At 43.7% G+C, this 13,431-nt stretch overlaps 1 protein-coding gene across 4 annotated transcripts in view; it reads left to right on the top strand.

Annotated features, from left to right (window-relative positions):
• LOC117642620 (cytochrome P450 CYP12A2-like) overlaps positions 1–13,431 on the top strand; it is an 18,541-nt gene extending 5,110 nt beyond the window's left edge. For all 4 annotated transcript variants that reach the window (XM_034380967.1, XM_034380965.1, XM_034380968.1 and 1 more), the window contains 6 exons: positions 928–1,120; positions 2,021–2,183; positions 3,290–3,426; positions 5,445–5,556; positions 6,440–6,646; positions 12,984–13,431. In XM_034380967.1, the coding sequence (XP_034236858.1) occupies positions 928–1,120; positions 2,021–2,183; positions 3,290–3,426; positions 5,445–5,556; positions 6,440–6,646; positions 12,984–13,094 (923 nt within the window). In that variant the 3' untranslated portion in view covers positions 13,095–13,431. The remainder of the gene's footprint in view (positions 1–927; positions 1,121–2,020; positions 2,184–3,289; positions 3,427–5,444; positions 5,557–6,439; positions 6,647–12,983) is intronic.

The raw sequence follows: 13,431 nt of genomic DNA, 5'->3' as shown, positions 1-13,431 counted from the left end.
GCATTTAGATTATAAACAACGAAGAAGATGACGGCATTGTCTAATTGCCTCTTCTAAGAAATGCTTCTTATTACGAAGGATTTTCCTTCATTATATGGGACATTGCCCTTCAGATTTTACAATGCCTTTCGTTTTCTTTGACTTGTAAAGCGATTGCCTTGTAGCAAGACCACGCAAGTATGCACTCTCAGACTTGTGCTTGAGTTTTTGATTTAAATAAAGCATATTTACATTTTTATTTGTTTTAAACACATGATTATCATTTTCGTCGTGACAAATCTGTTAAACTTCTTAACGAAATCCTATTGATGCGCACAAACGTCAATCACTATTGATAATATATCGATTAAAGGACGAGAGTGCATTTGTAAACGCGTACCATTTTCTACCAAGCTTGTTTAACTTATAATAAACTCCCTAGCACCATCAAATTGTTAAGTAGTAACCTTGCTATCAAGAATGCATTAAAAAATCACTTTTACTGTACCTATCTGAGTGGAACACTTTGTATCTATGAGGGTTTTCTAACATAACTATATTGTATAGCATTGTATAGCATCCTGGCCAAACATCGCTTGTAACATTTTGTACAGTCCACAACAGGGTCCGCCCTCTGGACATAAATTGACTTGAAATAAAAAAAAATAAGTAGACGGAGGAAGGTTTGTGGTGTGAATCGACCTTTCCAGGCAAAGCTTCTCGTGCGACAACCTAAACTTTGCGCCGCCACACTTCAAGAAGCAACTTACATGCAGCAAAATGGGACTGAACTCAGTGTTATTGATACTCCAGTTAACACAGAGTTCAACTCCGTTTCGCCGCAAATAAGGTGGATCTTTAAGTGTGGCGGCGCAAATATTCGGGTCATTGCCCTAAGAGCTTATCCTGGAAAGGTCTATACAAGCTGAAAGTGTTGATGCCTCGCAGCCATCACGCTGGTCGCCCTGGACGCCCGGCTGGGCCTGTTGAAGCAGCCCGACCCGGAGGCCAGCCAGATGATCAAGGCGGTGCGCTGCATGTTCGACAGCATGTACGAGCTGGACGTGCTGCCGTCGCCGTGGAAACTCATCTCGACCCCAGCGTACCGGCGATTTGTGTCATCCATCGACTTCGTTACCCAGTGAGGACACTGCTAGAATGAAAGAACACCACAAACCTACTAGAATTCTTGGCAAATTCTGTTATCCGGAACAGGAATGAATTGTTTTGTCAAAGTGCCGGCATGATGAGTGCAGTCCAACAATCCGCGTTGTGGTTTCTTTAGCAGATGATTGTTAAATCAGCTAGCTTTCACTCTCGATCGCAGCCAACAGTTTAGCAATTAGACGTAAAGCAAGTGCAAATGCAGCAATAGCACATAGCAGTTTAACAGTTGTAGCGAGAAGTACGTAGCAGTTGTCAATTTTACACATACACAACCCTTATATTGTTTTAATCGTATCCTCCCGTTCTTTGCAATGCACCATTCCAATTTTCTTAATTCAAAATATTAAAATTGGTTGTCGTATGAGCATAGCTTCTGGTGCTGCGTTTCCGCCTTCAAGCACAATGCGGGATTAAACTTGATAGGGCGGCTGGTCGAGCGTTGCATATGATAAACTTGTTCGCACAGAACCTTCAATAGTTAAATCAAAATTAACATTTTCGTCCATTAAACCATGCACGTGTTAATCATGAATTGTGATACACTAAAATTAACATTCTCGTCAGTATCATCTGCTTTCACGTTAGCGTTAACGTTTTTTTTTTTTACAGTTTGAGTTGTACTTTTGTTGTACTATTTTATTTGCCATTGTATTTACACTCCTACGTGACGTCAGAATCAATAGAATCATTCAAATTTTGTCACGTTCGTTTGGATGTACAATGAAACAGGTGTAATGAGTGTAGTACATGCCATATACACTTCATGTTACATACGCCAACCTTCATGTTGGCTGTTTTAAAGAGTTAGCCACGTACACTGCAGCAGTTTTAAGAGTATGTGTTGTTTCTGACCGTAGCACGTAACTTGATCCAGGCTGTCAACGAAGCACGTCAACAAGGCCATGGAGCGACTGTCAAGGCTCCCGGCGGACGAGGAACGCGACTTCAGTGTCCTTGAAAATCTGCTTATCCGCACCCGAGATCCACAACGAGCCGTCACCATGGCTCTCGACATGCTCCTGGCTGGCATCGACACGGTGAACTGCTCTCCAACCTTAAATGCACACACTTTAAAATGTGTGCCTACGGGCACTGTTCTAAAGTGTGAGCCTGGAGGCACACGCTATAAAACAGTGTGCATGGAGGCATACATTTGAAGAGTGCGCTGCTCTACAAAATCCACTGTTCTTAGTATACATCGATTTGCGTGAGCCTACCAACCCCACATCTATTGGAGTGAACACTGAAAAGTTGTACTTAATGTATGATAAACTCGAGGATGATGTTTTCATCACTCGAAAATGATGACAGGCGCGTTGATGACATTTTCCTATTAAATCCCATACTTATTGCATGAGCTTCAGAACTTCATCATTTGACGTAATACTTGCTAACACTTGTAAGTAACACTTGCTATCGGATCAATTCTTGTAGCGTGCTTGTCTTGCAGATTGCGTATAGAAAAGGTTCAGTGCCAATGTTTTCTTTTCCTCCGTATGCCTGCGGCCACTGACTGAGGCTTTTGACCGTCGACTTGTTTTCGTTCGAATGTGACACGGCTGCGTCATCTTCGTTTGAACCTAGATCCACAATCCAAATTCGTTGGATAAGAAAGAATTACTCTGGACACTCTGCAAACTCAGAGTGTGTATGGCTCACACTTTAAAGTGCACACTGTTAAAAATAGTGTAAAAGGAGGAACACAATTTCCAACTGAGTGCCTAGGTCTGACATGCTGTTCTAAACACGGTAAAACGGTACCTGGTTTTCCCAGGAAGCCTATGGTAGAGACAGGCGATTTCCAGGGAGTTCCTGGGAAAACCAGGAACCGTTTTTACCGTGTAAGTGTGTGTGCCTGGCAAGCACACTCTTTGAAAGGGTGTGCCTGTGGACACTTCAGAATAGTGTGCATGCAGGCACACATTTTAATCAACACGGTGAAAACGGAACCTGGTTTTCCCAGGAACTCCCTGGAAATCGCCTATGTCTCTACCATAGGCTTCCTGGGAAAACCAGGTACCGTTTTTACCGTGAATGTGCCATGCACACACTTGCGTTTGCAGAGCTTTGAATCTCCAAAAGACATGTTGCGCTCCTCAAATCATGCCCAATTGGGGGCCTCTCTTGCTTCATTGTCCCGCAGACAGCGACAGTCGTGTCGATGGTGGCGTACCAACTGGCCAACAACCCGGAGAAGCAGCTCAGGCTGCATGAAGAAGTGGACCGTCTGTTACCGAATCCGACCGCCACGCTGGAGAAGCATCAACTCAAGGACATGAGGCAATGACGACCAACAAAAGAAATAACAGGAAAAGTAGCGATATACATCGGCAACTTTGGCCCGTCCCGTACATTAACAACACTGTAAAAAATAGCTTTAAATTTATGTAGCCAATGGCTTTTTGAATTTTCTTAGCCAGACACGAAAGTGTGTTTAAAGCGCCACTGGCTATGGAAAGGCCACTTTCCAAACCACGAGATCGAATATATAGAGCCATTGGCTTATAAAATTCCAAGTCGAAATGTGAAATTTACCACTTGGCTAACAAAACGATGCTTCCCTCCGCCACGACTTTAAATTTGACAGCCCCTTGGCGGAGAAAAATCATAGGTGTGGCACTGAAAAGGCATCCTACCCAGGTCAGTTAAGAAATTTCAGGTCGTGGCTAAGGGAAGAATGCTTTGCTTCGCCACACCTGGTGGTGTGGCACCAGGCTAATCCTCGCGAGTCCATGATGAAGCGCTGTTGAGTGCTCCACCCAGCAGTGGTGCGGTGGCCGAGAGGTCAAGGCACAAGACATCCAAGTTGAAGTTTCGGGTTCTATGCCGACCGCTTGTGCCGCTTTTTTCATCGGCCCGAGACGAATTCTCCTCGCCAAACTTGAAAGTTCACAATATTGGTTCCGAGCATACTTTTCAGCGCCACGACTCAAAAATTGCCATTTGGCGTAGGAAAGAAGCCTTCTGATCGCCAGTGGCCAGCAAAATTTTGTGTGCCATGGCGAATGAAGTTTCATTGCCACTGACACACAAAATTCATTAAGAGTATAACTAAGAAGGGGCGTTTCACTAGCCACAACACGAAAATTCGTGTCAAAATTTTTTACAGTGAAATGTGTGAATTTCGCCTTTGTTTAACCCTGACGGGTTTGAACCTGAGTCTGGGATCAAAAGAGATGTTATTTTCGTCATCAGCGCCCTCAAAAACCTAAGAAACAATGCAAAAACTCGAATAAAAAGAATGTTCAAAATATACCCCACTGGGATTTGAACCCGGGTCCAAACTTCTCCGATTCGCTTGAAACTGGCACCGTTGGTTTTGTCTCGTCGCCCCGATTCCAAAAATACCCCTACATGCCCTGCTAGCTGTATCCGTTGCCGAAATCCTCCTCGACCCCATGTAGACCATGATGCACCTGCAGCAGCGCCCCCGGGGCTCGGATCGGATTTGCTGCCACCGGGCGGTTCTTAGGGTCACCCAAGGAGGCTGCATACCAAATTTGGTCAAGATCGGACCACGGGAAGTCCTCGGACGAACGGACGAACGGACGCACAGCAGGGATCATACTATATGCCCGTCCCTCCGTCATTTTTTTACAAAAAAATAAACGGGACGGGCCAAAAAGCAAGGGGGAAAAAGTGAAAAATTCGATTTGACAATTTCCTGGAAACATGGCGAACAACGGGGCCCGTTTATGTTGTGTTTGTTTAATCTGAATTTTCTGAACTGGGAAACTGGAACGTATTTTTATGATGTATTCAAGTATACAATTACGATTGAAGACATTACGGCACGCCCCCACTGAAAAACCAAATGTGGTCCAGACCGCACCGCTAGTGTGATCAGATGGGTGCCATTTTGACCACATCAGTTGGTGTGGTCTAGACCACGTTTGGCCACGTTTGGTGCGGTCTAGACTACGTTCGGCCACGTTTGGTGCGGTCTAGACCACAGCAACTGGCATGGTCAAAATGGCATCCATTTGACCACACCAGTTGGTGCGGTCTAGACCACGTTTGGTTTTTCAGTGCTTCTTGAAGCGTACAATTACGCTAAAAATCATTTCCTGTTTGCAGAGAAAATTCATAGTCTGAGTCGTTACAATTACATTTGATTACACATTTGATGCCTTATAATGTACAAGAAAAAAGTCACATGACATTAAGTGTGTAAAAGCGTTTTAATGCTTACATCCTCAAATCAACAAAAGCATATCTCCGTGTTGAGTAATTTACTCTGGCATAGAACAACAAATTTGCCCATATTCGTTTTTGTGGTTCTCATTGTCTTGAATTAGGTACCTACGGGCGTGCATCAAGGAAACCATGCGACTGATGCCGATCGCCTTAGGCCTTGTCCGCACCACTGTCAAAGATATGGTTATCGGCGGATACCAGGTTCCCAAGGGGGTAAGTTACTCAATTTAGAATATCGCAAATAGTGGTTGGGCGATTCCGTGCCAAACCAACGAAATCTTGGAAATTCATCTCTTCGATTTGGATGAAACTTTTTGTAGGGGTACGGGTCATTATGAAAAGACCCCATGTCGAAGGGTTTTGCGATATCTCGCCCCGTTCGGCTGTGATAACATAGTGAAGTTTTCACCAAAGTTGGTCACAATCATGTCATTTTCTTTATTTTTCTCCGTACTTTTCAGATTTTAGATTTTGCCGACAATGCGTCCTGACGTAAAAGGAGCTGGGGAACACGATGGAATAGCTTTGAGACGATTGGATGAAGTTTTGATGTCGCTTTCTCCATTTAAGTTAATATTTTTATCGAAAATCTGCTGTTTTTAAAATATCTCATCTTCGATTTCCATGTGACTTACCTCACATGATCCTCTCACGCATAGGAAGAAAGTCCTTAAAGGGTTTGGTCGCCCTGCCGAAAGCTTTGTTTCTGGATAAGACAAGACGTATCATTTGGTCGTTTTCCGTGAATTTCCGAACCAACTTTCTGAGTTTGCGTCCAAGCTGATGACACGTGAGCACACAAATTTTTTTTCTTGTCGAGACCAAACCGTTGATATGTAAAAAAAGGCCATTTTGGACAATTTTGAAAATTTACTCTAGCTTCTCTTAAATAGGGTATTAATTTCCAAAATTTTCCATGAACGTCCCTTGAATGGAGAAGTTTTTGTTCACAAGCTAAGCACGAAACAACGCACATTTTCGTGCGCATTTGCGCACAAACTCGAGCATTTTTAAACACATGCACAGTTTCTCGTATAGCTTATGCACAATAAACTGCATTGTATTTAAGTCTGTCTTTCGTAACATTTCCGGACAGACCTTGACCTGCATGGTCACGCACCAGCTGTCAGTGAGCGAGGCCTACTTTCCGCGGGCGGACGAGTTCCTTCCAGAGCGCTGGCTGCCCGGCGGCGACCACATCAAATGCAGACACCCCTACGCGTTCTTGCCGTTCGGCTTCGGACCGCGGTCCTGTGTCGGGCAGAGGCTGGCGGACCTGGAGATCGAGATTCTCCTGGCCAAGGTGCGTGGCATTACTCTGAAGATGGAATGTGTAGATTCCGAGGGGTGAATTACTCGGCTAGTGTACATGAGTACACTGTGGAAAACTCATAAATTTCACATTTTTTTACATTTAAAGCTTTTATTTAGTGTTTCAGACAGTTCGTAACACCAAATCTTCAAACTAGCAAAACTAGCAAATCAAATTTAACTTGTGAGTACAGTGAGTACACAAGTGATTACACCAGGGGGTGGCAACGGCCTAGGAAGAGCGTGAAGCGATGCTCGCGCCGTCAGTGTAGAGGTTGCGCACTTGTTCGAGATTATGAAAACTAGACTGTGTTCTTCAAAACGCTTAGCACCGATGGAAAGGGCTTGAAATTTAGGGTGCATTAGGCTAATTGCTCTTCTCCAAACTCTCACCTTACCTGATATTAAGGTGCAGTGAAAACACCAAAAAACACGAGAAATCATAAAATTTAGGAAAAACTCGAATGCGCCATGTTGATGTAAATGGTTCCACCCTTGTGTTCGGTTGAATTGGAAGTATCGGGCAGTCTACTAGGCCTAATGCACCCCAAATTTTGTGCTCTTTTGATCTGTGCAAAGCGTTTGGCAATCAACGGGCTAGATCATACAATCGAAGCAAAATAAGTGACCTATGCACCTTACTCGCGCATGGCTTCACGCGCTTCCTAGGCCGTTGCCGCCCCCTGGATTCCCCCCTCGGTAGATTTTAGGAACGCCCGGACCGCAATACAAACGTTTCTTTAAACACGCGTCCGAGCTCAGTTCCCTGGTTAAACAAGGTAGGTGTACGCCAGACCGTGTCTTGACGTAACAGGCGTCGCGATGCTGCGCCAGTTTCAACAATCCACGCCCACGCCTGGCGTACACACCTACCTTGGCCTGCGGCGCTAGCCTGCCTTCGGCAGGCTGCTGCTTTTCTAGACAAACCGTAGAAATGGGCGTGATCCCCACGAATAATAGCATTTGGTCATCAAAATCTACACTAATGGGACTTAACTTTGGGTCGGGGGTCCGAATGGGTTCTACTTTCGTCATCAGCAGCCTCAAAAACATAGGAAACGTCATGAAACTTAACAAAAAGTTGAAAGTTCTTTAAAAGTTATCTTTTTCCTGCTGTTTTTAAGTGTTTTTTTTGGCCAATATGACCGAATGGATTGAGATAGAAAGCTGAATTTTGGTTTGTGGCGAGCCAAGAACATACCTCATGACCCTGCAAAACCTCAGGCAGATCGGCCGAGCCGTTCAGGAGGAGTAGTGCGCACAGACGCGCACAGACACACACACACAGACACACACGAAGACAGAAAAAGTTTTTAAAGGGGAGGTTCTGGTGAAAATCTTGCTATTTTCCAAATGGATCCCACTGTCACAATATGTTTGGAATATACTAGGGGTACGCGCCGTTTAGTCTGGGCGCGTAGTGTGGCTGAGCGATGCGAATTGACATAGTTTGTGCACTTTGGACTTTGCTTGAGTAGACAAAATGTCCATCTTATGGGCTCATATTCAGTGAACTTTAGACCAGGGGTTCAAATGGAAGTGATTTTCGTTATCAGAACACCAAAAACTGCTGGGATCAGTGTCAAACTCCATTTAAAAATTTTGGTCCAAAATTGGTCAAAATTCGGTTAAATGTCAGTCTGGGAAAAGTTTGAAGGTCATTTTTGAGTTCAGCACACCAAAAACTGCAGAAAACAATATAAAACTCGACATGAAAATTTTGGTCCAAAATGACCTAATTTAGGATGAAAATATAAGTCTGGAGTGGAAATGAAAGTGATTTTCGTTATCAGCACACAAAAAACTGCTGGGATCAATGTCAAACTCGATTTAAAAATTTTGGTCCAAGATTGGTCAAAATTCGGTTCAATGTGAGTCTGGGAAAATTTTGGAAGTCATTTTTGAGTTCAGCACACCAAAAACTGCAGGAAACAATATAAAACTTGACTTAAAATTTTTTGGTCCAAAATGACCTAATACGGGATGGAAATATAGGTCTGGTGTTAAAATGGGAGTGATTTTCGTTATCAGCACTCAAAAAACTGCAAGAATCACTGTACAATTAATTTTAAAAAATTTAACCAAGAATTGGTTAAATTTTGGGTTAGGGGACAATTTAAAGGTCAATTTTGAGGTCAGCGCACTGAAAAATACAGGGAAACACATAAATTTAATCTTGGAAAGTTTGGCCCCAAATTGCGTAGCTCTAGATGAAAATGTAGGATTGGCGTTGAAATAAATGAAGTTTTTGAGACCGGTACACTGAAAACTACACACAATACTTTAGACTCAATTTCTGTATGTTGTTTCTATTTGTCTTCATGAAGCACCCTCTGTCGTCACCAATTCCCTGATGGCACACCAAAGCGAATCCCTCAGTCGAGTAAAATTCAATTGCCAGCATTCAATCGCTTTATTGGCTACTCGTATGCTTGGGTCACTATTCGATAACTATTTTTTCTTAACTTATGAACTCACAATTTTATAAGTAATATTTATGAAACATTTTGTCATTCTTTCATTGTGAACCAGTGAATAAAACAATATTGACTGGAATATGTTATCACAGTTAATATTGAGAGAGTCAGTTTGGGGTAGGCTGATCTGAACCAGTTAGCGGGGACCAATTATTGTCAAATCCAGTGTTTCGTCACATAGAGACCAAAGCTAAGGCTACCTAAGGCTTCATGAACCGACATAATTTATCTTACTCATGTGATCAATACTAAGTAGTATCAGTTATATTAACTTTGGTGAAGTTAAAGGAATCGTCTCATTAAATCCCATCACTAATCATATATATAGTTGGTTGTCTATGCACTAATTGACTCACCGCTCAAAACCTGAGTCGTCTCTTTGAACCCAATATCAATTCAAACTCTATTAGGATTATATATACACAACCATACATTGATTCTATTAATAAACACATGCTAGTGCTTTTGCACTCTTGTCAGCTTGGAGCATTGCAAAAGAATGCATTTCTTGAGTCCAAACTAAGTATGCCTGCCAATGTCAACACAAGTTATTTATGCATTTCCCTGATTTCCTCTAGTTTGAACATTTTAAAAAGAGGATGACACTAAAATGGAATAAGAAGATGCACACAATACAAAAGGTCAAAATAAAAACATTCGTTTTACAATGCTTTGTCAAAGTGCACTGACCTGAAGATGATTCCCCTCTGACAGTGGAGGGGGCAGAGGGGAACGAAACACGTAAATCATTCTCAAATCCATTCTCCATATTTCGCTGTGTTGGTGTTCCAAAAGGGTTTTAAACATTCTAGAATGTTGAAAAACTAAGGCCGATCTCATTTCCAAACCCTTCTGCTCTTTAATTCGTTTTATTTGCTTATTTGCTTATGTACCGTATTTGAGAGCCGCGGACACGCAGGTATGAGAAATTGGTAAGCGGTGCCGCGCTGCCAACCTAACCACATGACCTGATTCAAAAATATGTTTTGAATATTTCAAACGATACTAAACAACGATTTGAAACAAACTCGTGTTGGGGGGTGCTAAGGCGACTTTAAATACGAAATCTTGAAACTATAGCCACTGTAGTTGCTGAGAATCGTTGGTGAGTACAAACAGAGTCACAGACAGACGCACGACCAGTCACTTTTCGGCGCGCCCAAACACGGCAAGGGCTTCGCTATCGCTCAGCCAAAAATCTTTCTTCGAGGAGACTAAAATTTGACTTTTGAAGGCACATGCCAGGCTCTGAACCCAGTCGAAGAGTCTTTTTGAGCCTATTTTGGCTGTATCTTAAAAAATCTTCTTGCGCATACTATTTTGTCGTAAAAGGTTGACCTTGACATTATTGGCTGAGCGATAGCGAAGCCCGTTACTCCAGTGGGGTTCAAAAGTTTTGTCTGTCTGTCTGTCTGCGCGCGCGTGTGTGTGTGTGTGTGTGTGTGCACTACTCCTCCTAAACGGCTCAGCCGATCCAGCTGAGATTTTGCAGGGTTATTAGGTATGTCCTTGGCTCGCCACACACCAAAATTCAGCTTTCTATCTCAATCCATTCGGTCACATTAGTCAAAAAACACTTAAAAAACGGCAGAAAAAAAGATAACTTTTTAGGTACTTTCAACTTTTTGTCAAGTTTCATATCGTTTCTTATGTTTTGGAGGCTGCTGATGACGAAAATAGAACCCGTTCGGACCCCAACCGAAAGTTGAATCCCATTGGTGGTGTAGATTTTGATGACCAAATGCTATTTATTGAGGGGATCACGCCCATTTCTACGGTCTACCCCACTCTACCCCACTGGAGTAACGGGCTTCGCTATCGCTCAGCCAATCATACTGTAAGTTGGACAGTGGCGCGCGTAGGTCGTGGGAGTCTTGTTAGATCTGTTGCGAGCCCGTTAGGTTTGGTTGGGATAGGTCGGACCATAAGTTTCAGAATAAGATCTGCCGCGAGTAGCGTAAGATGCGTAAAGATCTGTCACGAGCCCTTAAGGTTTGGTTAGACTGTAAAAAAATCTGTAAATTCAGACAACTTTTTTCAGACTTGACGTTACGAAACACCAATCCAGACCTTTTCATGAAATTCCATAACGCTTGTCTTATGTCAGACAGTGCAGTCTGAAACCATGCTCGGTCTGCCCTTATAAAACGGGGAAGGCTCCGAAATGAGTCCGATCGGACGGTCCGAAATTTTCCGGAGGACAGTCCGTCAGTCCCCGCCGGACAGTTCCGCAATCTTTCCCGGACTTGCCGGGAATCGGTCGAAAAGTACCACAATCAGAAGGATTTCGGGGAGTCCGACAGGGCTGGTCGGGCTCGTTCCGGGCCGTCCGAGACGAGTCCGAAAAAAAAAATGAAACTGGCGTTGGCCGAGGTGGGGCTACTGTGGCTGGATTCGTTCCCGGGCCCCTCTCCTTTGGACTTTCCTCGCTGCTTGTTGTCGACGTCGCTGACCACTGCGCTAACCTGAAACATGAGGGCCGGGCCCGCAGGCGAGCCTCTTCACCGGCGCAGCGCTCCGTCCTCCTCTCTGTGGCGAGCGCACCGCGCGCTATGCAAGCTAGAAGGGTGCGGTTTTCGACGCGTCTCTTGTCTGAATCACCTGTATGGCGGGATTCGACATAGTGGCTCACATATTTTAAATTAGATCTGGTAAAATTTGAGCAGCTTTAGTCGTACTCACTATGTGAAAAAAAAATATATTCATGGGAAACTTCTTTGCTGTCAAGCATTAACAGATTTAGGTCATTGCCGTATTGAACGAGTAATATTTTAACACGCCGCCCTGCATGTTACAGTTTGACGCTGCTTTTTTTTTGCAAAATAAATGTGTGTTCTAATACAGCGTGCTTTCTGATGACACTGTGTTTGTACCACGTTACCTGTGCATCTGCGCAGGTATGGGCGGGTTAGAGGCGTCCCGCCGGGGCAACCCGAGGTAACCCGTCCCCCGCGCGACCCGCGTGCGGCGGGGGCTTTCCCGCGAGGCAAACAATCCCTTCGGAATTATTCGCTCGAAATTCTAGGAGTCTGAGGCAAACAAGAGAAGGCCCACCCAGGATAGAGAATACCGCTCGACTCGCCGCTATCAGGCACTGCAACATGTTCAAAAGTTCGAACTTGCCCTAACAAGATTGACTGTATCCCGGCCGGTCCTAACCCAAGGCTTTCCGGCGGTCACCCCTGCATCCGGACTGTATCGGACAGACCGTCGGACAGATTCGGACGCTCCGACAGACTTCGGCAAATAATCGGGCAGTCCGCTTCGCCAGTCCCCGGATTCGGACTTGAAAAGTCGAGTCCCGGACAGAAAACGGGCTGTCCTGGGCCAGTTGGACAGCTTTGGATGTATCCTCGGCCAGTTTCGGATGATTTCGGTTTGGTAAGGGTGAATATTTGTACCCAGTCTAAAAATTAAGATTAGGCTGACTTATACAAAACCAGATATACAAAATCAAACGTCGTGCATTAAAACATGATTAGTTGGGCAATTTAATTTAAAAAAATTAGAAAGCCTTCCGTCGGTTCAAATTGAAACTGACACGAAGCTTTGCTACAGCTTAGAAATAGCTAAACGCTGCAGATAGCAAACGAGCGATGCAAACAGAAAGTTTTAATCCCTCAACTAAAAACAAATATACCTTTGAACTTAAATACCTTACGAACTATTTTAGGACTTACGGAGAAAAGCAGTTTGTTATAACGAAGTATTTTGAGCATACATAAGCTTAGAAAATAGGACTTAGTAGAGTAATTTAGTTTGTATTGTATAATGTATGCTCAAAACACTTTGTAAGGTTTTAAGCGTGTGCAAGTTGGACCAAGACTGACAAAAATATTCTGTTGGTTGCAGGTGTTCCGGAATTTTTCAATGGAGTGGAACCGTCCCCCTGCCAAGACCAAGTTCCGCATGCTGTTCAGCTTCGATGATCCATTAACTTTTACAGTCAAGGATAGGATTTAAAGCACGGGCCAAGTCACGACGACGACGAACAATAAATCCGTCTCTTTCGGTTTAGTTAGTTGTTTGTAAGCTGTATTCGTAGTAATATCTGAAAATCCGAATACAAATTCTGCTCTGAGTGAACACTTGCTTAAGGATCCCTGTTTTGGGGTAAAGAAAAAAGGAAGGGGCGGGGGATGTGTTGTTATTGAAATTGTTTCATCTTAACAGTTGGCAGCAGTGCCTTCCCTTGTCGTGTAAATAAATAACTTTGTACTGCAAATACGTTGTCTTGTCAACCTGTAAGCATGTGTAACCGTCAGTCGTCAGTCTTCGGAATTAAAGAGTCGAGAGCACA

Source organism: Thrips palmi, unplaced genomic scaffold (genome assembly GCF_012932325.1).
Source record: "Thrips palmi isolate BJ-2018 unplaced genomic scaffold, TpBJ-2018v1 HiC_scaffold_16, whole genome shotgun sequence".
NCBI classification, from domain to species: domain Eukaryota; kingdom Metazoa; phylum Arthropoda; class Insecta; order Thysanoptera; family Thripidae; genus Thrips; species Thrips palmi.
Note: the sequence above shows the minus strand (reverse complement) of the source record. Positions and strands in the feature narration are given on the sequence as shown.